Raw genomic sequence first — 25,771 nt, forward strand, 5'->3', positions numbered from 1 at the left:
CTTTTCTGTCTCTGGCTTACTTCCCCTTTACTTTCCTTTTCTCTCTTTCCTCTGTAGCTCTTTTATGTTCTCATGGACCCCTGTTGGGTCGTTAGTGCTTGATGGGCTTGTTGCTCTCTCACTTCCTCCCCCTGGATTGCATTTGGGGCCTTCTCGACGCTGATCAACCTCAACAGCTCCCCCTAAGCCACGCGGCCGGCCCCTTGGGGTTGTAGGCACGGCGCTGTGTTAACTCCTCTGACCAAATGACCTCTGTTGCACATTCTTCGCGGCCGGCCTCGGATAGAGGTTGTAGGCTTAACGCTGTGTTTTTGTGCCCCCTTCAGGGGGTTTTGTTCCAAAATTAAAACAGACTTGTAACAAACAAAGACATTATTTGGGCTAAAGCAAAATCAAATACCTTGGTATATTATTTTCATATAACATAAAACAATTGATTTCCTTAAATTGTGACTGCACTTTAGATTATATCAAAGACAATATCAAAAGTGGTCTGTACTACATTTAACTTGGTGGGGGAAGATAGATGCTGTTAAAGTGGTTATTGCTCCAAACATTTCTGTCTTCTCTCTATGATGCCTACACAGCTCCCTCCTAAATTCTATAAAAAAAATGGATACAATCATTGCCAAATTTATTTGAAATAACAAATCTCCTCGTATAAGCTATAAGAAACGAAACTTGGTTAAGAACAATGGTGGATTAGGTTTACCTGATTTTTTAAATGATCATAAAGCTTTAATTAGAAACAACGTACATTATGGTTTCAATCTACGTCACCTAACCATATTCCTGCTTGGCTCCGTATTGAACAAAATTTGGTTGTACCATTTCCGCTGTCTGCATTAGTCACTAAGTCTTATTCAATGAGTTTACTTCAAAAATCAGTAACGGTGAAATCTACAAAATTAATATTGCATGATTTTCAATTCCCTATGGCACTTAAATTACATTCATCATCCTAGGCTTAAATTAAATTGCACCCAAAAAGTTTGGAATTCCTGGATTGAAGCTGGTATTTTGTATTTTTAACCTTTGATGAATTGCAACAATCGTTTCAGTTAAAATCTTCAGATAGCTATAAATATGAACTTTTGTGTAATTCAATACTTGACTCCTTTCCTAATACTTTTCCTCTGAATGAGACCACTGACTTGGCCGTGTATATCCAAACTATGCCTCCTCCTCTCATGCTGTGTCACTCTTTTATAAAACAAAAATGGAATGGATGTGCAGGTGATAATATTAACTTTCTAACTTCATTTTGGAATAAAGAGTTAGATATTTCATTTTCCCTCGATATTTGAAGGAAAATCTGGCTGAATAATATCTCAGGATGGTTACCCGTTTCACTACATCAAACAAACGCATTTATTCTATTCAATTACCTGTGGAGTCCTTTTAGGTTATAGAAGGCAAAATTATTGAATTGATGTGAATTTTGGAAAATTTCTCAGCATGATGGACTGTTGAGACACATGCTTTAGGCTGTCCTATTGTTTGTAAGTTTTGGAAGGTTGTTTGGAATATTGTATAAAAATATTGCATATCACAGAAAATTTATCCTATGCTTTATTGATTTGTAAATTAGTCTCTCTTGCAACAAAATTTACTGATTACAATGGCAAACTTTTAGATTTCTTAATTTCAGCTGCATTGAAATCCATTACTGTCACTAGTAAAATTCATTATGGTCAGTACATATGTGGTGGGCATGGATAATTTTTTCCAGAAGAGGATGCAATCTATCTCTTACAGGTGTTACCCATACCGCTTCTAATGATCATTTATTTTGGAAACCAACTGATGATTTTATAGCTTTAAAGTTATAACTAATCTTAGTATGTTGTTTATTTAGTGCTTATAAAGCTATTTTACTTATAGATATGTAGCTCTATCTAAGATTTATTAAGGTTCTGATAATTTGTTCTATTTCTTTCTTTTAAATGGTTCTTTACCTATATTTTCTTTTCCTGTATTATCCAATTGGATTTATTGGTACTTAAAGGTTTCTTACCTAGTATTAAGCTGTTATCTAACTGTTAGATAATGTGTTTGATATCAAGTTATGAATTTCTTGTACCTTTTTCTGATGCTCTTTTTGTATGGTCCTTTCTATTACTTATCAAAAATCAATAAAATATTTGAACAGAAAATAGAAACTTTTGTGTTCCATTAATTGGTGACTTCCGGGAGCTGCAATGGCCCATCCTGCAAGCTTTGGGAATTGTAGTGGCACGATCATACCTGAAGTTCACCTCGAAGCGCACTTACTTATATACTTTTCATTTCAGTCTTTTGTGCCAGAGGTCAAAGCAAGGCACTGCGTGCAATCTGACGTACTTGTGTCCATTGAACGAGCACTCAAAGCATCCGTAAACCGTTTCCCTCTTCGAATGGCCCATTCCACACAGGGCACAAGGGCCCTTTGGAATATTGTTATTAAGTAGGTTCACTCGTGTATGAGACCCGTCTTGGAGATAGTTTGTGGAAATGTCAGTCATGCTCGCAGCTTTCTCATAATAATCTGTGAAGAGGTCGTCCATGTATAGATCGGAGTTTGAGGTGGCATCCATTGTTCTTTTACCTGGAACAAAGCACAGGCAAACATCATTTATATACCTACCTATAGATACTTTTCAGTGCGATAGATACATTAAAGCACATGTATATATATAATGTCTTCCAAGAATTACATATATTGTATACTTGAGGAAAAGAGTGCATGAGCCACATTCTGAAAAACGCAAAATCACGACAGGTGAATCTAAACCTGTCCTCAACCAACCTATAAGTTTAGAACACGGTCCACAGAGGTGGGGTTACAGGTGTCCTGGGTTTCTCTGAGGACAATAGTGACTGTCCAAAGACCGTGAATATGGGATTGTTAGCTTTTCCCTAGAGCCCACCCTTCATCAGTCTCTGATAGAGGTTGTGGCAAGTGGTGAAGGGGTGGTGAGTGTCAGTTGAAGTGTGTTTTTGGGAAGGACGAGGCAAGTGATGAGGAGAGCTGCAATTGTTGCCTGGGGACAGTTATTGAAGGGGTGACAGATAGAGCAGAGTCCTTAATGTGACAAGGTGACTATTCTAATTGTTATAGTATCTTGTGGGCCCTCTACAGCCTCAGGGTCAGGAGGAGAAACAACACATATGTTTTACTGGGGGGGGAAGATGGAGGTTATTGGATAGAAAGCTGATGTACCTTGCCATCAATGTTCGAGAATTGAATGCCCCAGTGGAGCAAATAGCCCTTCAGGTCTTTAGACTCTTGAAAGAAGGCATATGATTCATCCAAGAGACCCTTCTTGTGGCCTGGGACATTTGGCATCTTGGACCAACAAATCTAGGCTTGCAGAAGAACAAGATAAACTAGATACTTTCCATAAATACTACTTGTGGCTGTAAACCAGTAACCCAGTGGACAGCTGCGTAGTGAAAGAATATGCCAGAGTCAAGGCTAGTCCCATCAATAGTAGAGAAAAGGGAGGAACAGGATAGTCTAATAACCCCAGAGGAAATTATCAAGGCAACTACAAATGTACAACCCAACAAAACTCTATTTTATTTATTTATTAATTTCTTTCAAAGGTTTTATATAGCGCTGCTGGATCCGAGAGTATCAGAGCGCTTTACAAGGAAGGTAAAAACAAACATTGAGGTGGAGTAAAAAAACAAGCAAGAAAGCGTTACATTGTGATAGTGAGTTCAAACAAGTCTAGTGCGTCAGAGAAGCATGGACATATAAATTGAAATGTATACAAATAAAGAAGGGAGGAGAGAGATGGAAGTGAAGCGAGGGTGAGATAGAGAAGGAAGGGGTATAGCAGAGGAGGGAGGGGAGAGCATAGTATGAGAGAGAGGAGTTATCAGGGATGGTGTCATACTACAAGTATCACGATACATTGGGCATGTAAAGTGTCTGTGACATTAGATACCCCAGTATTTGTTGAGAAGCAGTATTTTAAGTTCTTTTTTGAAGAGATGGTAGGAAGGGTTGCAGCGGATATCCTTTGGGAGGGAGTTCCAGATTGCGGGAGCGTTACCAGAGAACGCACAGGATTGGGTCTTATGATGTTTAAGTCTGGGTGGGATCAGGATAAGTGAGTTAGTGCTTCTCAGGGATCTGGAACAACCTGCTTTCTGAAGTTTTGTTGCAAGGTAGGAAGGGGTGTTTTGGTGAAGAGCTTTGTGAGTGATGCAGGCAATTTTGTATATGGATCTTCCTTCTATTGGAAACCACTTGAGATTTTTGAGGATGGGGGAGATGTGATAAAATTTTCTGCAGTCGGAGATGAGTCTAGCCGCAAGGTGGAGGACAGATTTAATTGGGGCAAGATGGATTTTAGGAGTGCCAGCCAAAGTGGTGTTGCCATAGTCGATCCTGGAGAGGACCAGTGACTGGACAACAAGTTTGAAATCTTCTGCTGAAATAAAAGGTTTGAGTTTTTTTGAGGTGGAGAAGGGTGAGAAGAGCGCTTTTGGAGGCATTTTTGATGTGGGGGATGAGTTTGAGATTTTGGTCAATACTGATGCCAAGGGACTTAACAGTATTAGAGGTGGAGAGAGTGCAGTTTAGTGCTTTGATGTCCTTTACCCAGAGTTGGATGGGAAGAGGATTGTTTTTGGGGGAGAAAATTATGATTTCTGTTTTTTTGGGGTTTAGTTTGAGATGGTTCAGATGGAACCAGGTTTGAATTTTAGTCAGTGTCTCATTTAGGTGAAGGATTTCTTTGTGAGATTTGATCTTGTAGTATAGTTGCGTGTCATCAGCATAGAGATGATAACTGATATTAGAGTGTTTGAGGATGAGGGTGAGTGGTTCCATGAACAGATTGAATAGGGTAGGGGAGAGGATAGAACCTTGAGGTACTCCAAGTGAAACAGGTTGTGGTTTGGAGAGGAAATGGCTAAGTTTGATTTGTTGGGATCTGTTTTGGAGGAATGAGGAGAACCATTTGAGTACCGTGCCTTCAAAGCCGAATCGATCTTTGAGGGTGTTGAGAAGGGTGGGGTGGTGAACGGTATCAAATGCAGCTGAGAGGTCAAGAAGGATAAGTATTGAGGATTCACCTTTGTCAAGGGAACGATGAATATCATCCATGACATTTAGCATAGCAGTTTCTGTGCTGCAACCCTTTCTGAAGCCGGACTGGAAGACATCAAGGAGGTTGAATGAGACAATGTGTTTCTCTAGTTGCATTAAAACACATTTTTCGAGGGCTTTGGAGAGGAAAGGAAGGTTAGAGATGGGACGAAGGTTGTTTGGATCATTGGGGTCCGCAGTGGAGTTTTTGGGAATGGGCGTAAATTGGCCAAGTTGGAGGGATGCAGGGACACAGCCTGTGGAGAGAGAGGAGTTGATAATTTCAGACCATATAGGGGCAATGGTGGATTGGAATTCTTGGGCTAAGGTGGCGGGGAGAAGATCCTTGGAGTGTGCAGAAGGTTTATGTTTGACAATGATATTAGTGATCAAAGATTCAGATACTGGGCTAAAATCATTCAAAGAGGCGTTGTTTTTAGCGGGAGAGTTTGTTGTATGAAGGGTATTATGCAGGAGTAGATCAGGTAGGGAATCAGAAGTATCAGGCGAAGTGAAAGATGAGATCGACGTCGACTTATGAGTGTTTGGAAGAGTGTGTAGGGTAGTGGTAGGTTGGGGTGAGAGAGGGAGGGAAGAGAAGGATAGTTCAATCATGTTGATTTTGTTCGTGAAGAAGCTAGCTATTTCTTCGCATTTGTCTGTGGAGGCTAAAATTTTAGGAGGGCCAGTGGATGTTTTTTTTTTTACAATATTGAAAAGTTCTCTAGGGCGGTTTCTGGCTCGATCAAGCTGAGATCGTAGAAAGGAGGCTTTATCTTTAAATATGTGTTTTTTGTACTGGGCACGAGCAGTCCTAAGAATAGACAGATTCTCCACTGTAGGGTGAGATCTCCAGACCCGTTCACCATGTCTAAGTGACCGTCTTTCATTATTAAGTTCAGAATTGAACCAGATCTTAGGGGGTATATTTTTTTGTTGTTTGAGTTTGATAGGAGCAATTTTGTATAAGGCTTCAAGAATAGAGTTGTTATAATGGTTGGTTAGGTCATTTGTGCTGTCAGAGAGAGGTGGTAAGTCTAAGTGAGCCTTAATTGTTATTTCGAGTTCACCGGGAGGAATACGGTGAAGGTTGCGTGTGGATTTTTTGGATAGTATGTTGGTGGGTGCTGGTCGAGAGGTATTTTTGATCAAGGTGAAAAGGATGAGGTAGTGGTCAGACCAGTCAACCGGAAAAATATTTGTGAGGGAGGCTAGATCGTAGGTCGTTATAATGGCATCAAGGGTGGCACCTTTGTTATGAGTGGGAGAGAGGCAGTTAGGACATATTGGTGATGTCCATTGTATTATTAAGTTGGATGACAGCAGGATCAGCATTGTTGTTCCAATGGATGTTATAATCACCGAGGAAGAGGTTATTAGAATGGGAGAGTGACGATTGTATGATAAGATCAGTCAGTTATTCCGTAAAGGAAATGTTGTTACCTGGGGGGTGGTAGATGACGTGTAACCGGGTAGTGGGGGAGTCAGGTATGGTGAGATCGGCGCAGAGGTATTCAAAGGATGAGGGGTCTTGAGGATTGCCTAGTGAGCTGTTAAGATCGGCTTTGAAAATTAAGGTGAGTCCACCGCCTGTTTGTTCGATTCGGTCTTTTCTGATGATATCATAGCCAGGGGGGGATAAGCAAGTCGAGGATGGGGTTGTAGTGGGGTGTGAGCCATGTTTCAGTTAGGACAGCAATGTCAATGTCTTCACTGAGAATAGTTTCAGCAATCTCCGTGGCGTGACAGGAGGCAGATCTACAATTTATCAACATGCAGCAAAGGGGGGTGGTGATTGGTGGAGGAGAGGGGGACAGATGGGGATTTGTATAAGTAGTTGGGGAGGTCTGGGGGAGGAGGGAGGAGGGGGGGATTGCTTGTTCCTAAAAGAACTGGAATAGACGACATATGTGTCGGGTAGGAGGTGGATCGACAGTTCCTCATCAAGCAACGTTGGGTAGTGGGCTGGGTGAGGAAGGAGGAAGGGGGAGACTTCTGTTTCCTATGAGAACCGGGATAGAAGATTTATGACTGAGGGGTTAAAAGTACGACGGTGGTGGTGGAGAGATAGGTAAAATCGAGGGAGTGTAAGCTTTAGTGGGTGGGGGTGGAGAAATAGTTAGATTAGAGGAAGTTTAGGCTTCTGAGTTATTTGGTAGAGTACCAGGTTGTGGATGAGAGGATTTGAGTGGAGACACGATTTGAGATGGTTGAGAGGGTAGTGTGTAGGTTAAATGGTTGTAGGAGTGAGGGGTGTTATTGCCGGTGATAGAGTTAGGCAGGCATTGTGTAGGTGTGTTGAGGAGGTTATTATTGAGTGAGGAGATGTTTTTTGAGAGGAGTGAGAAATCGCTTCTAAGGGACGAGAGTTCTAAGATGAGGGACCCAAGGGCAGGTTCAATGTACGGGGAGGCTAGAGTGTGAGTTGATGTGTGCGGAGGGGCCGTGTTTGGGGGGGGAGATGTGAGGGTAGGTGACGAGGAGGTAGATCTGGTTGCTTGCTCCCCCACGCATAACAAAACAAACACTCGAGACAGATGTGTTAGGCATTATGTCTAAACTACACAACAAGATTGCGTTAATGGATAGGGTGACAGCTTCAATAGTAGAAGCAAGGGTGTCAGTAGTACTAAAATTGGGCAAACAAAGACCCTGAGGACTGCAGACAGTCCCGCCCAATTTTAGTTGAATGTAGACGCGTAGATCATCAAATATTGACCCTTCACATTAACAATTTGATATGACAGTGATAAACCTAAGGGATATTGTTATTAAACAATACACGCATGTATTGTTCCTTTCACTGAATGCTGGAAAAAAACAGAGGTCCTGAGATCCAGAGACTTTGGACTCTGATTCTTGAATATGGTCCTGGCAGGCTATGCATCATCGTATGTGAAGATTAGTGTAAATGACAGAGACTCCTCAACGGTTGTGCCGGGAAGTGTAACCAGAAAAGGGGCACTTCTCCTCTTAATGTTTGCACTTTCCTGAGAGAAGCTGTTGCAGGTGAGGAATAATGGGAATATCAAAGGGGTTAAACTAGTCATTTACACAGACAACTTACTGGCATCCATGTCAGATCCAACTCAGCGACTACAGCCCCTTCTCGAGAAACTTCAGCATCTCTGTTTGATGTTTGCCTGAACTCAATTCTGAAGTCCACAGTTGATATGCAGGTCTGTTAAGAAGGGAATGCTGGGCTAACTGAATATTATGTTATACTAGCAAGGGGCACATCTCCGATATTTATTAAAATAATTGAAGGCAGAGACAGACCCATTGGTGCCTCATAGAGCACTTGTTGTCAGGAAGGCCCCTGTGGGAGATCCTCTAGGTTCCAGCAAGGGACAGTATTTCTTTTATGATGAAGTTTCTGGTCACTATGGCATCCTTGAGGGTTTTGGATAAGGTAGGGGTGAGGTTTGGGCTGATGAGAGTCCTCTCCCTGTACACATTGCTGCTAGACAATTACGCGTTTAGGGCAGGGTTGGATCTGGAGGCCTTCAAGAGCTTGCAAGACTGTATATATCATATGTAAATTAAGGGACCCATATGTCAATGAATCGCTGAAACCTTTTCGAACAACTGAGAACATATTATGAGTTGGGATAATCTAAAATGTTGAGGTATGCACAAGTAATACGTTTGATTATGAACCATCAACTTGAGTAGTAGAAATGTGACATTTGACCCAGTTACAGACACAGCATAGTTCGCTTCCGATGAAAATTATTTACTATCCACAATATAGAAGCTACTCCTTCAGGGAGACAGCTTCCTTGGGTGGAGGGTGCAGTCCAGAAGAGAAGAATCAGGATTGTCCATATTGGAGAGTCAGGAGTACACAGTGCTTCGCAATGCCATAGAGATATTCATCAGGCCCTAGATCATAAGTTTTTAAAGTGTGGGGCGGCATCACCTCAGGGGGGTGCACATTCCACTCCACCATTTCACCTCTCATTGTTGCTTCCCACGTTGGAAGTACATTTGATGCCTGTTTTGCAGACCCCCATCTCGAGGCAGGGCTCCCTTTGATTGGAGCATTCAGAACAGCCAATCAGCATGTAGCTCTTGCAACACTGTCATCAGCACTGACGTTACTCCATAGGAAGGGACAGCAGTACAGATTCCAGGAAGTGCCGCAAATTCTGCATACATAAAGCTGAAAAACACTTCTACTTTGCTGATAAAGCAGTGCTTCTTCATTGCTGCCTTGTGCCTCCTGGTTGCTGAATTTCCTATTCGGTTGCTGACCTTTGCCTCGCTGTTGGAGCCTTCCCCCTCGAGGTTATCATGGTTTGTAACCTCGTAGCTACTGCCTTTTGCTTCAAGGATTTGATAAGTGGTGTTTTCTTCCGGAGAATTCCATTCACTAGCAGGTAAGTGTGAAGAGTTTTTTTTTAAAGTCTCCCTTCTTTGCATTTCTTCCTAACAGTAGTGGGAATGTTGGATGTTTCAAAGAGAAGAGAATGCAACATTAATGCCAGAGCGGCTGACTTAGATTTTGGGGACCCAGGTTTGACTCTTGCCATTAACTCTACATCATATGATACTCACCAATTCACTTAACATATAGAAAATACATTTGACCTTGAATAAAGTCACTGGTGCTCATTTAAAGTGTTCCAATACTTTAGAGCTGAGTACAAAAGCCTGATATAGCAAATATTATGAAATATACCACCTGTTCTCACTTCTTCCATAGGGAAAATATAAATGCTTTCTTGTGCAGCTGTTTCTGAATCTTTGGAAGGCTGTCTTCCTTATAAGCCAATTATGTTAACAACTGAATGGCTCTTGATGCTGCTAGAGAAGAAAGGTATATATCCTCTTGAATCACTCATATGTGTGTCTGAAGTAGACGTCTCCTAGGCCTTTTTGAAAAACTGTGGATGGCCTCCCACTGGCAAAAATTGGCCATGGCAATACTCCACATAATCAGTGATTTTTCAATTGTGTCAGAAAGCATGTTTTGCGGGACCCCTTTCACCGATATGTTATCTAGGGGCACTGATGTGGCGCAACAGCCAGAGCTGCTGACTTTGGAGCTGAGGAATCAGGTTCAGTTTTCGTCATCTACTCAACGTCCTGTGATTCTGGACAAATCACTTCATCTCCCTGTGCTTACCAAAAATAAATGTGCCCTTGTGTAATGTGAAAGATCACCTGTAAAGCGCGCCAATACTGTTGGGTCATGTTTGTGCAATACAAAATTGTAATAAATATATTACAAAAGGTTGTGAGCATTCTGGTTTCTAAGTACCACTCAAAACTGGAAGTGGAGCACAACCTCAGGATTGCAGTAGCAAGAATCCATTCACACATTGACCGTCTGTGTCTTTTGAGAAAAGCAGGCACACCTGTCCTTTTTTATTAATCTATGCAAAACTTTGTGTTTCATGTAAAAAAGAAGGCACTATTTTAATTGTTTTGGCTAAAACTTTCTTGGAGACTTTTCAATAGAACTTTGTAATAGGCATCTGTCACCTAACCACAGGCAGTATAAAAACTTTAGCTAACTAAACACTCTTACGTTATGTTATGTTATTTGCCATATACGACCTGGACTCTGCAGGTGGGAATGGCTAGCCTAAGTGGGAGATCCTCTAGGTTCCAGCAAGGGACAGTATTTCTTTTATGATGCAGAGTACCAGCTTCCAGAATGTTTTGTCAAGTGGTAGTGGGGGGTGGGAGGGGAGTCGACATCTAAAAAAGTTTAGATGGGTGGCTCAGCCTAAAAAAGTTTGAAGATCTCTGCCCTAGATCCGGAATAAGCAAGCATTGTGTTGTTTTGTTTGCTTCGTACTCTGCAGCGTAAACGCATTATTTGGACAAGAGGTAACGTTGATGCATATATTCTAGGGTCGTACTAAAGCATAAAGATTCTGGCAGTATATACTAAGAACAATGGAAAACATCTCGGGCCTTGGATTTCCCGGACCCGGAAATATTTTACTAGCTTTGATGCCTAACCTTACCTGGGGAAATGGAAAAGAGATAAATTAACTACTTAATCTTCTGTTACTAGCTGCCAAAACAGGTTCTCCGAGTCAATTGGGAGATCAAACATTTAGGATTGGCATACTAGAATCTGATCCATTCTGGAAATGAAGAAAAAACACTTGTGCCATTCAGGACCTGCAGTGTTTTTCTCCTTCATATGGCATCCTCTCCTGGAATATATGCCAGGAGACTATTGGAAAGTGATCTGCCCGAGGGCACATCAGTTGCAGATCCTACAGGACTGAAGCTGTTCTTAAAGCAACAAAGGGTATGCCTGATGTTGTCACCTTTTAGGTTCAGGGCTACTTGGCCTAAAACTTTAGGCAACACTTCTCATGGTTCAGGGAAGAGGGTAGGGTACAATTTGACATGCTGTTTGGTATGATGTTAGAAATTTGATAAAGCTCAATAAAAATGTATTGAAATATTTTTACATAACTGAATCCAGCAGGATGAAGTATGATGAGGATGCAGCACAGATTAAACTAGCAGGTAGGCTCAGTCCGTATGCATGCAATTTCCAGGCTTAAGAAAATGCAATAGACAGTAGGACTCAGAAGGCCACTGAGGTAGAAATGATCTTAGGCACTCATGACACTTCATGCAGCAGAAAAAGGGAAGCATTCCAAGCGTACAGAAAAGCTGAGCAATATTGCATCTTAGTGGAGAGGCTTATTTAAAACAAACTTCTGTCAACCCCTTCAAAATGTAAAGATCACAATCAAACATCACGGATGTCCATTACAGAGCACTAATGTTCAATATAATTAGGCAGAAAATAACCAAGTTATATCAAGAATGACCACCCTATATCAAAGATAGACAGGGATATCCAACACGCATATAAGAGATATGTTTCTGGAGCAATAGCCACCAGATAATAAGCCATCTTCAGAAGGCCATCAAAGAATAAATCTTCTAGAATGTATTTACTGTTTATTTTGTGGGGCAGTGGGGCAGTTGCTCTCTACATCCCCCCAGCCCTCCACACACACATTCCTCTGATAAATGTAGCCTGAAGGTTCCTGAGAGTTTGATGTCATATAATTATTCTTCAGTTTTCTTGCGGTATAGAAGCTGTTCCAGCGGCTTACTGTCCAGTAGGCAGGGGAATGAAAGGTAGTCATTCACATCTTTTGCTGGGCAGAGCTGTGAGACCTGGAATCTAATTACAGCTACTGTGGGAGGTGGAAGCAAGGCAAACGTTGTTTATGGCCTACCATGTTTTAGGCACACAAAACACTGTTTCTAAAAATCAACTTTGTAACAGTACTTTCCAGCCACAAAACATGTTTATTCTATCCAAAGATGCTCACTGGTCTCTATGACATTATGCTCTGTGTTTCTTTAGAATGCAGTAAGAGATAAAACACATGGAATTCACCCTTCGGTAAAGGGGTAGCAGGGATCCACTTCTGATTTGTGGCACACTTTGTCTAGAGGTAAGCCCTGGTACAAACCTTGGTATCTAGACTAAAGCAAGGAATTGCAATGTTTGTCATTATTGTTGCTAATTATCTATCATTAAAAACTCTTTCCCAATTGTGCATGGTGGCCATTAGACTCTCGACCACTGGAGTATTGCCCTGAGGACTTTGGAACTGGCAGGTCCTCCGTACTGCTGTTAGGTAGATTTGTAGGTTACATTTTATTTAGCAGACAGATACATCTAGTGCTACAAAATATGCATTTGCAGTATTCTGTCAACATTAGAGCGATTGCACAGTGATAATTTGGTTACGGTTGGAGAGCACATCAAGCGTTGTCTAACCAAATGTATCCTTATTATTACTCCATGGTGTTAGCGGTATGTTCTACTCCCTCATACTATTTGGATTATATCTTGTTGACCTACTTTTTGAGAAGACAATGGCATATCTAGAGACAGGCTGTGTGATATGGCCATCATGTTTAACAATGTTCATCGTCAGATTTCATGAAGCAGTATTTCCTACAAGACTACAGACCCAGCCCCCTTCACCTCACCAATAGTACATGGCTGTGTCTGTTTTCTAATGTTTCCCTGCTTTAGAGATTATTCCCACTCCTGAAAACCTGCCTGATGTTCCCTCTTTTGTTTTAACGTGCTACAACTTAGTGTTCTCTCTTGTCGATGCCACTACAAGGCCACCCTGCCAACCACAAAGGTCTCTATTTTGGACATTTCTCCCTCCAGAACTCACACCTACCCTTTACCCTTGCGGAAACTACGTCATTTTAAACTAAAAGTGGAAGTAGGTTTTATTTGTGTCTTTAATGTTCAAACCACCTTGTAATTATGGCTCAAACCAAGGTTTGATTCTTAAGATAATCAAAGCTCTGAGCAAATATTGCATGAATAATATCTTGACTGTTATAACTGAAATGATAGAAATACCAATTTTTGGCAAAAATACCAAGAAAGGCTAACGTCCAGATGTAAGAAATACCGGTCACTAAAAACTGGTCTCAATGTGGAAGCAGTATTTTTACAATCAGTAATGAATTGTATGAACTGACTTGTGTATTATTTGGTCAGTTAATAAAATTCCAATTCCTAGCAGGTTGTAATTCAGCCTACCTTCATGGATTATCCTGGGTTCGTGTCCCTTTTCCTTGCACTATAATTCTTCACAGCTGTGGCTATAACTGTTGCCCGGGGAGGACAGGAGGATACACCTAGGTGCACTCACGGGAGACGCACCTTGAGGCAACTCTGACTACAGGGGTCTTCCTTCCTTCTTCCTCCCATGGAGCATGTAGGTTCTTGTCCTAGGACTTAACGTGGGCCATTCTACGGTGGAGTGTGACATAGGTCACCTCACCAAGTGGTATCTTCTCATCACAAAGTTGGTAGGAGCGGAGCCTCCTTGTTTTAGGTCCTGATGGATGCCTCAAACCCAACTGGGCCTTACGGCAGAAACATGTGGACCGCACCCATTACGGTGAGGGGACAGTACGTTTTCCCCATTGCACCGTCCACTTGTTTCGATACCATATAGCTGCTGGTCACATTAAAAATGTAATTTGGTAACTATAATGGTTTTTAAATCTCACTCACTCTGCATGGGCCCCCACTTAATTTAGAAGTGCATCCCTGTCGTCAGGTGTATGCCCGTGCTCTACCAAACCGAGTTTCTAGAGGGCAAGGACTTCCGATGATGACGCATGACACCTGGTGGTGTGTAAGGCCAGTCCTTCACTTTTTGTGAGATGTCCACACTCACAATTTAGTCTTAGAGTACCTCAGTCACTAGAATGGGAGCCGCCCCATTTGTGTTGAACACTTTATGGTGGAGGCTGTCCTGCTCCTAGCGCCCCACGCCTCTAGTTCCCTCCCCTGGGACCTCACCGGGGTTAGTGTGGTTACATCCCTTCATCTTGTCCCTAGTACTTGCCTGGAAAGAAAAACAACCATTGGTAAGGAAGGGTTTTATCTCATAGCCAGTATCCATCTCTAGAAACCTGACTTTTATAGCCACAGGCCCCACCCTTCCTTTCTCTGTCTCTTGTAAAAGGTGAGGCAGATTTCGATCGATAAATACCCAAGTATTGCCCGGCGTTAATCGCCTCTCATACCACTCGAAATTATAAAAAAAAAGAGGCAGGCACTGGAGACTGGAAGGCAGGAAACAGAGGTTTATTCCGACGGAGCAGAACACGTCAAATCAGACAACAGGGTATCTTCTCGAGGTGCTCTAACCGCATCTCTGAGGCCTCGCCTCTTATACACAAGTTTATGACTTTATTGCATGAAACACATTCCTGTAAATGTTTTGAAGTACGGAAGACATCCCTGAAATCCCCGCATCATGCCTGTTCCCACACACATTGACAGTAGAAATCTCCACCCCGGTCTCAGCAGGTGATGACTGTAGCGCAGCTGGGTATTCCGTCGATTCCCAGAATGTGTGCGGCTGATCGGATCTCATGGGGTGGGAGGGGGTTTCGATTAGTCTTAGATCCTTTGAAGAGGGGCAGCTGCCTACTGTATGGGCAATAAACTGCATCCGCAGGGCTAGGTGACGGCCTGGGATCGGGCCGGACAATCGGGCACAGAGGATGGGGGTCCATCAAAGGATGTGTGAATCAAAGGGACGGAGGAAGGCGTTGGCCGGGTACGGGATATGGTTCCGAGGCAGGGTCGCGCTGAAAGAGGTGGTTTATGGCCCGAGCGTGTGAGAGCGGGGGTTGTCAATGCGCGGGGGATGTTTGCGAGGTCGAGAGAGAGAGAGAGAGAAAGACGCGCTGGCTATCGGTAGCGGGCAGAGAGGCCATGGCATTCAAAATGGCTGCTGCTTACGCGCACATAGTGTTTAAGTCTCAATCTAGATTTTAACAGTCCTCCCTTTTCAACATATCTAGCCAGCTTGTCAGTCTATGTCTATCCCCACCATGTTACGGATCTCTACATCATACAGTGCTTTAATGTGTTCAGTTTCAAGGTCCAGAGTCTTAGGGCAGATGCAGTTGGCACAAAGTGAGCACAGAGGTGGCAAGCATTGAATACCCAGGCAGAATCCACATATCACAATAATCGGTATCAAGATGATCATGAACAACCTCCACCCCCAGTCTTTTACAGTATTCCAAAACCAACTCCCAAGTGACCATTCTTCTTGTTCCTGATGAACTTCTGAGGAGAGTCTATGGAGATGTTCAATAGCCTTGTAGACTGAGGGCGAATTGTCTGGTATGAAGGTGCAGCAGCTGGACCACATCCAGAACAAGGCGGTTCTGAAGGGCCACCAGGCGGACCGCCTGAAGCTCGGCTGTATTGTTTGTGAGGATGCCAGCTGTGATGTTCATTATCGTTTCGACTGCCTGGGTCAAATGTCGGATGGCACGGCTGTTCGCCATCGGACCTCAGAGTGGAACAAGTCCCTTTATTGCATTCAGGAATTGTGCTCCGGTGGAGTCGGCTTGTTCAATGTCCCTCGCTCGCTTTTGTCGGTGATGGTTTGCTGGAGCCACATAGGTGGGAGGAAGGATGAAGGCAATGTAGCAGGTACCTCTCCAACCCTTTGGGAGCCAAGTGTAGGCTTTTGTACCACAGACAAAGTACATGTTCGGAGAGGTGACGAAAGAGGGTGGATCGGTTGAGTCCAAAGTTCTAGTGATGCGGCAAGTGCTGTGGCCCACCAACTGCGTCCCGAGACCTTCGATGCATACAAGGCCCGAGATGTTGACGACAAACAGGGCTACAGTCAGGGTGGCAGCTGCTCGTTTTTGGAGGTAAGAGAAGGTGGGTCTGGCTGGGTTGTTGAACACCTGCATTTCAATTCGTTCTTCGGCCGGAATGTCCATGTGAACTGAGACATTGGTTGTCAGCGGGCAGAAGGGAGCAGCAGTTCTTCCTGTTTTGTTCAGCCAGACTCCATGATAAAAGTGCGACATGGTTTTGCCAGAGGTGGCATTATCCCTGTAACTCTCTTGCAAGAGGATCAGCCAAGCAAGGCAGGAACCATGGACAGAGAAAGGTGAAGGGATCAATCAATCAATCATGGGCATTTATATAGCGCACTACTTACCCGGAGGGTCTCAAGGCGCTTGGGGGGGGGGGGGGGGGGTGCTGCTACTGCTCGAACAGCCAGGTCTTGAGCTTCTTCCTGAAGGAGAGGTGGTCTTGGGTCAGGCGCAGGTCGGGAGGGAGGGAGTTCCAGGTCTTGGCGGCCAGGTGGGAGAAGGACCTTCCTCCTGTTGTTGATCTTCGGATGCGGGGGACGGCGGCGAGGGCGTGACTGGCTGATCGGAGGTGGCGTTTGGGAGCGTAGAAGTTGATGCGGTTGTTGAGGTAGCTCGGGCCTTGGTCGTGTAGGGCTTTGTGTGCGTGGGTGAGGAGACGGAAGGTGATTCTCTTGTTGACGGGGAGCCAGTGCAGGTCTCTCAGATGTCCGGAGATGTGGCTGCGTCGGGGGATGTCGAGGATGAGTCTGGCTGAGGCGTTCTGGATCCGCTGGAGTCTCTTCTGGAGCTTGGCGGTGGTTCCGGCGTAGAGGGCGTTGCCGTAGTCCAGTCGGCTGGTGACGAGGGCCTGGGTGACCGTCTTCCTGGTCTCGGTGGGGATCCACTGGAAGATCTTTCGTAGCATGCGCAGGATGTTGAAGCATGACGAGGAGACGGCGTTGACTTGTCTGGTCATGGAGAGGGAGGAGTCCAGGATGAAGCCCAGGTTGCGTGCGTGGTCTGTCGGTGTGGGTGCGGTGCCCAGGGCGGGGGGCCACCAGGAGTCGTCCCAGGCGGAGGGCGAGGAGCCGAGGATGAGGACTTCCGTCTTGTCTGAGTTCAGTTTCAGGCCGCTGGTCGTCATCCATTCGGCTACATCTTTCATCCCTTCGTGAAGGTTGGCTCTGGAAGCGGCGGGGTCGTTGGTCAGTGAGAGGATCAGCTGGGTGTCATCGGCGTAGGAGATGATGTTCAGGTTGTGTTGGCGTGCGATGGGCGCGAGGGGGCTCATGTAGACGTTGAAGAGGGTGGGGCTCAACGAGGATCCTTGAGGGACGCCGCAGATGACTTCGGTGGCCTCTGACTTGTACGGTGGTAGGCGGACTCTCTGTGTTCTTCCATCGAGGAAGGAGACGATCCATTCCAGTGCCTTCTCCTGAATTCCGACGTTGCTGAGGCGCTGCACTAGGGTGCGGTGGCAGACAGTGTCGAATGCCGCGGAGAGGTCTAGGAGGATGAGGGCCGCTGTTTCTCCGTTGTCCATCAGGGCTCGGATGTCATCGGTGGCAGCGATCAGGGCGGTCTCGGTGCTGTGGTTGGCTCGGAAGCCAGACTGTGAGGGGTTGAGGGATCCATTCGTCTCGAGGAAGGCAGCCAGCTGTTTGTTGACGGTCTTCTCGATGACTTTGGCTGGAAACGGGAGGAGCGAGATGGGGCGGTAGTTCTTGAGTTCGGTGGGGTCCGCTGTTGGTTTCTTAAGTAGAGCGCTGAGTTCGGCGTGCTTCCAGCTCTCCGGGAAGGTGGCGGTGTCGAAGGAGGTGTTGATGATGTCCCGCAGGTGGGGTGCGATGACAGCGTCGGCCTTGTTGAAGACGTGGTGAGGGCAGGGGTCGGTCGGAGATCCGGAGTGGATGGAGTTCATCGTGCGGACGGTGTCATCGGTGCTGATCGGAGTCCAGGCGCGGAGGGTGGTGGTGGGTGGCGTTGCTGCGGTCGTTGTGTGCGATGGTTGACTACTGAAGGGGATGGAATGTCCAGTGGCATGTGGCAACAGTCCACAGATCCAGCAATTTGTGGCATTGGCGGCAAGGTTGTGCTGGTGTAGCAACTGCACGAAAGAGTTGTTCCAAAACTCCTTCCGTCTCTCTCGGAGTTGAGGTGAAAGAGAGATCAGATGGTGTTCTTTCATGGTGGTAGGCTGTGCAGTGGTTAGAAATATCTCCCGAGCTGGTGCATTTTCTTCCACGATCCAGAGGGTGGTCACGAGGAGGAGGCAAAAGAGAAGGGTGATAAAAAGTGCAATAGTCTTTGAGCTGTGTAACCTGTCAGTCTTTGGGTTTCTGTAGTGGGTCTTCGGATATCCGGTTGCTTCCATCATCTTCGTGTCGGGCGCTTCCATCATTTTCAAGGGGCTCGGTAGCGGGCAGAACCACAAACTTCGTTTGGCTTCTCTCCTAGCAGCCTTTGTAGTGTTAGGCCACCGCTCTGAGAATTGTAACTTAGTCAGTGGTCTGCTTAGCCGAAGCTCCCTCCTTTCGTCGCAGGTTATACCCTTGTCTGGATGGCACAGTGGGATCGGGAAATTCTGCCAGTTCAAGTGTCTCTGTGTCAGGGTAACAGCTCAAGGATGGTCGGTCTTTGTTCAGGAGCTCTTCTTGGGTAGCCACGTCTTCGGTCGTCGTCAGCGTTGAGGAGATTTTCTTGCAGTGGTGTGCGTGCAGCCAGTTCCGTTTCCCTTCCACTCGAAGAGCTGTTCGGGTGGTGATCAAGACTTGCCAGGGGCCCGTCCACCGAGGTTCCAGACTCTTTGCTCGCTGGAAATTCCGGATCAAGACGAAATCACCTGGTTGGATCTCGTGCCCGAGGCCCCTGGAAGTGTCGGGGATGGCCTGCAGCACCTGTTGATGGATAATAGACAGTGTTTTGGTCAGATTGCACAGATAGTCAGACATAAGGACGTCCGGGACGTCATGAAAGGATGTCGGTTTTGGTGCAGACCAGATGCTCATAGGCCTGCCAAAAACGACCCCGTAAGGAGTCAAGTGGTGTTTGGTAGGGGTGGAACGCATTGACAGCAATGCCAAAGGGAGAGCGTCTGGCCATTTCAGTCCTGTGGTGGCCACTATCTTTGCTAGTTTGAGCTTCAGCGTGGCATTATGTCGCTCAACCAGCCCAGCATATTGGGGGTGGAAGACTGCGTGGAACTTTTGCTTTACACCCAACCCCTTCAGGATGAGCTGGATAACCTCGGCTACGAAGTGGGGGCCGTTGTCGCTCCACAAATTTCGACAAAGGCCGTAGCGAGGGAAGAATTCCTTCAGTAAGACCTTCACAGTAGCAATGGCAGTGTTGTCGCGAGTTGGATAAGCTTCCACCCACTTGCTAAATGCGCACACGACAACAAGCACATACTTTAGGCCTTGGCATCTCTCTAGCTGGATGTAGTCCATCTGCAGGACTTCAAATGGATGGTTGGAGACCCCAAACCCTCCCCGGGGCACGACAGTCCCTTTCCCTGGGTTGTGTTGCAGGCATATCAGACATTGTTGAACTAGGCGTTTGGCTGAGTCTGTAATCCTGTCATTGTGCCAAACTTTGGAGACAAGTTCGGCCATAGGGGCAGATCCTATGTGTGCAGGGGAGTGTGCCAAGGTCAGTATGGGGATCAAGTATGAATTGGGTAGCAACCATTTGTTTGTGTCTTTTGTCCGCCAGCAGCCTTCATCGTCTTTTAGTCCCACCCGTGCCCATTCAGTCAGTTCGTGGGATGAGCTCGCCATCTGGAGGTCCCTAATAGTTTCCCTAGCGTCCTTCCATTTTTCTGTTTGTGACCTGGTCACATACATGCGTGTCATTGTTCTATTCTCAGCTGTGGTCCGGGCAGTAATGTCGGCCAGTGCATTCCTCTGCCCAATGATGTCCGTAACCTTTTTGTGTGCCTGGCATTTGATTACAGCAAGTTGTTTGGGGAGGAGGACTGCTTCAGTCAGAGCGGATACTAGATCTCTGTGTAGGATGGGTGTGCCGTGTGAGGTCAGGAATCCCCTCTCCTTCCATAAGAGCCCAAAATGATGAACCACCCCGAAGGCGTACTGGCTGTCTGTGTAAATATTCGCTGTCGTCCCGGCTGCTAGGATACATGCTCGTGTGAGGGCGATCAGTTCTGCTGCCTGTGCAGATCGTGGTGTGATGCGGGCTGTCTCAACTACAGTTCGGGCTGTGGTAACTGCATAAGCGGCTGAGGTAGTGCCATCGGAGAGTTTGATACAAGAGTCATCTACCCATAGCTCTCCGTCAGGATCTGGAAAAGCAGTGTCTCGGAGATCAACTCTGCTCCTGGTCTGTTCGTCCGTGAGGGTCACACAGTCATGTATCGGGGGCACATTGGGGTCGTTCTCAGGTAGGGGCAACAAGGTGGCTGGATTCAGTGTGGTGCATCTTTTCAAAGTGATATGGGGTGCAAGCAGAGTCAGTTCGTACCCAGTCAGTCGTGCACTAGTCAGGTGTTCCGTCTTAGTCTGGTTTAGGAGGGCGTCAACCGCATGGGGCACTAACACCGTAAGGGAATTCGAAAGTACGATCCCCTCACTCTGTCGGATAGAGATAGCAGCGGCAGCTACAGCTCGAAGGCAGGCAGGCAAAGCTCTGGCTACGGGGTCAAGAGTGGCAGAGAAGTAGGCACATGGGCGTTGCTTGGGGCCAATGGACTGAGTCAGGACAGACAAAGCGCACCCCTCCCTTTCGTGAGTGTAGAGGGAGAAGGGCTTTGTGTAATCGGGGGTTCCTAAGACTGGTGCGGAACAAAGGGCGTCTCGTAGTTCTCTGAAGGAGGATTGGCACTCGGGGGTCCAAGGGAGCGGCAAGGGGACATCTTTAGCCAGCAGGGAAAGTAGTGGCTTCACAATGAGGCTGAAATTTGGTAACCACTGTCGACAGAAGGAGGTGAGGCCTACTAGGGAGCGGACTTGTTTCTGTGTCTTAGGGACAGGGGTGTCCAGGATGGTCTGAATTCGGTCGGGCGTAAGCTTCCTCCCGTCTTTGGACAAGAGATGGCCTAGGTAAGTGACCTGGGGTTGGCAAAATTGCAACTTCTTTTTGGAGACCTTGTGGCCATTCTCCGCGAGGAAGTGTAGGAGTTGGATGGTGGCAGTGACTGCAAGTGAAGTGGTGTCGGCCGCCAAAAGGATATCATCGACGTACTGTACCAACACCACTCCGTCCGGTAACTGGGCTGCGTCAAGCTGTCTCTTGAGGGCCTGGCTGTAGATGCTAGGACTTTCAGTGTAGCCTTGGGGTGCTCTACAAAATCTATATGAGCGGGATTTTAAGGTGAAGCCGAAAAGGTAGCGGCTGTCTGGGTTGATAGGGATGGAGAAGAAGGCGTTTTTGAGGTCGAGTACCGTGAAGGTGGTAGCAGTGGAAGGAATCGGAGTCAGAATGGTGGTGATGTCTGAGACTACAGGGTACTGGGGTACAACTACTTTGTTGACCTCTCGCAGGTCGATGATGAAGCAGTACGCCTTTTCATCTCCCTCACCCTGCTTCTTTACAATAGGTAGGATAGGGCTGTTGCAAACATTGCTAACTACTTCCTCTACCACTCCTGCATCTATCAGGGACTGGATGATCTCTACCAATGCCTTCTCGCCACCGGGCGATATCCGATATTGTGGAAGTTTCTGGAGCACTGCGTCCTGTCGAACAGTTATGTGTACCGGGTCTATCATCATGCGTCCTACGTCCGAGTCAGTCTTTGCGCCCATAGGTACAGAGGTAGAGTGTCGAGTAGGGACAAATCAGCGTCAGTGATGGAAAACATGCGTGAAGTGGGACAGGATCTGAGCATAGTCGGGTTGTCGTACAGAATGACTCGAACCCCATCTTGTGAACACCTAATAGTAGCTCGGAAATGCTTCAATAAGTCAAGTTCCATAATAGCATCAGGGGTGTTGGATGAAAGTAAGAACGTGGTGTCAGTGGTGTTATTTTCCAAGTCAAAGGAGATCTTTGCGGACAAGGGGTTAGTGGAGGGCGTTCCATCAAAACCTATCGATGTTACATGTGAGCCAGACAAGGGTGACCTCGGAATCAGTCGTTTAGATAACGCGCTGCGTGTTGCGCCAGTGTCTACCAAGAATGGAGACTTCGTGCCCAGTACCTTAGCGGTGACATAAGGACCTTGCTGGTCAACATGGAGCTCGACTGGATCCCTCCCTTGCCCTTGGCAGTCCTATGCGAAGTCACGGGCTTTGTCGTAGTCAGACTGTTGGTACTGGTTCTGTCGGGGACGGTCAAACGTATTCGGTCTGCCTGATCTGTCGTTGTGGGTGTCGTTTGTGTTCCCTCGTCCCTGTCCTCTATTTCTTGGCTCGCTTGCTACGTCTCTCGTGTCCCTATTTTTGATTGCTTCTAGCCGAACCGGACACTGGGATATCTAATGGCCAAATCCTGTGCAAAACGCACACTTGTTCTCGTCGATGTCTGTTCGTGGGGTGTAGGGTGCGGGTGTACGGTCTCTAGGGGGTGGATTTCTAGGAGCATTCGATTGGTAGCTTCCTTTGTACTGTTCTCTTCCACTGGTCACCCCTTGCAACTGAGCAATCATCACCCTTTCCTTCAAGTCCTTTTTCTTTTTCTCAGTCACCCTATCGTTCTCATTCTTTTGATGCTCATAGTAGTGGGCCATCGGAAGGATAGCCGCGGGTTTGGAGGCTGCCCAACTACTCTCGCTAGTCTGTAGTTTCTGTGAGACCTCCTGTGACAGAGCTTTGATGTAATTCTGGACAAACAGATGATGTCCGGTTGCAGTGGTCATGTCCTGGCCGCTGTAATCGGAGAACACCGTTTCAAACCGGGAGAAGTATTCTGATATGTCTTCCTGGGGTTTCTGGCGGAAGGCCGTTACTATCGACCAATCCACTTTCTTTTCTGGGATCAGGGTTTTCAGTTTCTGGACGATCTTGTCTGGGAGGTCTAGAATGGATTTTAAAGGTTTCTGCCCAGGCTCTCGTTGCCTATCTATGCCATCGAGTTGCGACCAGGTATGTCCGAACAGCTCAAGGTGGTCGACTTTCCGGATTTGCTTCCACACATCAGCTGGCAGACATAGCCCGAAAAACAAATCGATGTCCGCTAGGGTCATAATCGTCGAACCCAAGGCTGTGCCTAATTCAGTATAAAAGGCGGTGGGGTTCTTTCGTAAATCAGGCAAGGATTTTCGGAACGTCAAAATGTCTTGCCGATCCCATGGTTGGTAGACCCAGTTGTAAACAACTCTCCCTCTTGCATCTTGGTGGTTAATGTCGTCATGTGTTCCCTGTCCTCTTGGGGGAACCCAGTAGGGAGCGGCCTCCTTTATAGGCATCATAGTATTAGCTTTTTCGGTTTGGGGTTCGGCCGCTACAGGAGTCGCAGCGCTAGTTTCTGGTCTCTGTTCAGTGAGGTGACGGAAGACTTCAAGCGTACGCGTGAAGAGGTTCGTCACACCACACTCACCTTCATCCCCAATGTCAACTTTCCTATAGAGGGTCGTTAACCTCTCAGGACCTTTATCTTGGTACCGATCCTCATAGGCATTGAGGGTGTGATAACAAAATCGCACAACAAAGTGTCGTCTGTGGCTATTGGCATATGAATTGTACATATCTGTTACGTATTCCTCACTCTCTTTTCGTTCCACCAGTGTCTTCACTATCTTATCGATCCCTACTCGTTCATCTTTGCTCAATCGGTTCATTCTAGTGGAATCTTTCCTTCTAGCTTCAGGGTCATCTAGTGTTACTGCTTGTGCTGTGTTGAGTACAAGGGGTTCGTCCGGCGCGGAGGCCGTGAGGACCGAGGTCTTGGCACTATTCTCACCCGTACTTGGGGGCTGCGGGTGTTGTACTAAGGTTTGGGAAGGGGCGTATGGAGGAGGCATGTAGATGATTGGGGGACCTAGCAATAAATCATCGTTCGCTCGTTGTTTCGAGGGTAACTCAGGGTAGAGCATAGAGGGTGTTCGGACGGGACACTGGCCTGATGTTTAGGACTCTTGTTTCTGTTTGGCTTTCTCCCTTTCCTTTATCTCTTCCTCCAACTTTCTAGCAGCTAGGTGAGCTGCTTTTCGTAGCTCTTTCTCTAATCTGACTTCGTTTCTCTTTTTCCGTTGTTCTGCTTCTTTGCGCCACATGCCGAGGCTGTCGAGCATAGTGGGCGTTGCCTTATTGTTACGAAGGGCTGTTTCCAGTATGTTTATTTTATTATCATCAAAGGATCCTATCAGTGGCCACTGACTTTCCTGATCCTTCCTCGTATATTTATGCCATAGTTTACTATAAGCTATGGCGACTAGTCCGTATTTAGTGAACATGTCCTTATTAGGGGTGCCTTCCAGTGGAGCTGGATGGTTCATCTCTAATAGGCGGTCCGGGTTGAACCAACTACTATTCAGTGGGGAGAAGATAGGCATGACAGATTACAGAGGGGGACAAAGGTCCGCACTACCTATCTTATCACTACTTGCAAAGACTAGACAGAATATTTCTATTCTACGTTATTTGCAAACAGAGAATACCTCAAAAAGAACCAGCTTCGAACAACCAATGTTCGAACAATCAATCAGTCAGTGGGGAGAAAAATAGGCACGACAGATTACAGCGGGGGACAAAAGTCTGCGTTACCTATCCTTCACTATCTGCAAAGGAAGAGAGAATATTTCTATTCTTCCCAGTTTGTAGACAGAGAATATCTCAAAAACAATTCAGAGAGCAATACTAGTATTTTCAGACAGTCAGATAATCGTTTCGCAATTTGTCGTGTTTACACGACCTTACCCGGACCGCAAGGACAGTTTCTCGTCTTCCGCTTCCAGCGCCGGATCGTCCTCTATTCTCCATAATCGCTGCGGCAGTCCTGATGGTTCCCAGTCAGGACCGTAGATCACTCGAGAGAGGTCTGTTCGGAACCGGTGAAGTCCGGATGATCGGCTGCCAGACGAGGGTCTATCGGGCAGGTGCACTTCCCGATCATTGCAGTCGTTCACTCTGTCGTCAGGACCTCTCCCACTGGATCCACGTGTCGCTGATGGGCCCCACGTTTTGGGTGCCAATTGTAAAAGGTGAGGCAGATTTCGATCGATAAATACCCAAGTATTGCCCGGCGTTAATCGCCTCTCATACCACTCGAAATTATCAAACAAAGAGGCAGGCGCTGGAGACTGGAAGGCAGGAAACAGAGGTTTATTCCGACGGAGCAGAACACGTCAAATCAGACAACAGGGTATCTTCTCGAGGTGCTCTAACCGCATCTCTGAGGCCTCGCCTCTTATACACAAGTTTATGACTTTATTGCATGAAACACATTCCTGTAAATGTTTTGAAGTACGGAAGACATCCCTGAAATCCCCGCTTCATGCCGGTTCAAACACACATTGACAGTAGAAATCTCCACCCCGGTCTCAGCAGGTGATGACTGTAGCGCTGCTGGGTATTCCGTCGATTCCCGGAATGTGTGCGGCTGATCGGATCTCATGGGGTGGGAGGGGGTTTCGATTAGTCT

General features: G+C 46.3%; 1 protein-coding gene across 1 annotated transcript in view; it reads right to left on the reverse strand.

Moving 5' to 3' along the window:
- Positions 1-2,285: 2,285 nt before the first annotated feature.
- PJVK (pejvakin) overlaps positions 2,286-25,771 on the reverse strand; it is a 197,008-nt gene continuing 173,522 nt past the window's right edge. Inside the window, exon 6 of the mRNA XM_078683826.1 lies at positions 2,286-2,587. Within this exon, the coding sequence (XP_078539952.1) occupies positions 2,286-2,587 (302 nt within the window). The remainder of the gene's footprint in view (positions 2,588-25,771) is intronic.

Source organism: Lissotriton helveticus, chromosome 3_1 (genome assembly GCF_964261635.1).
Source record: "Lissotriton helveticus chromosome 3_1, aLisHel1.1, whole genome shotgun sequence".
NCBI classification, from domain to species: domain Eukaryota; kingdom Metazoa; phylum Chordata; class Amphibia; order Caudata; family Salamandridae; genus Lissotriton; species Lissotriton helveticus.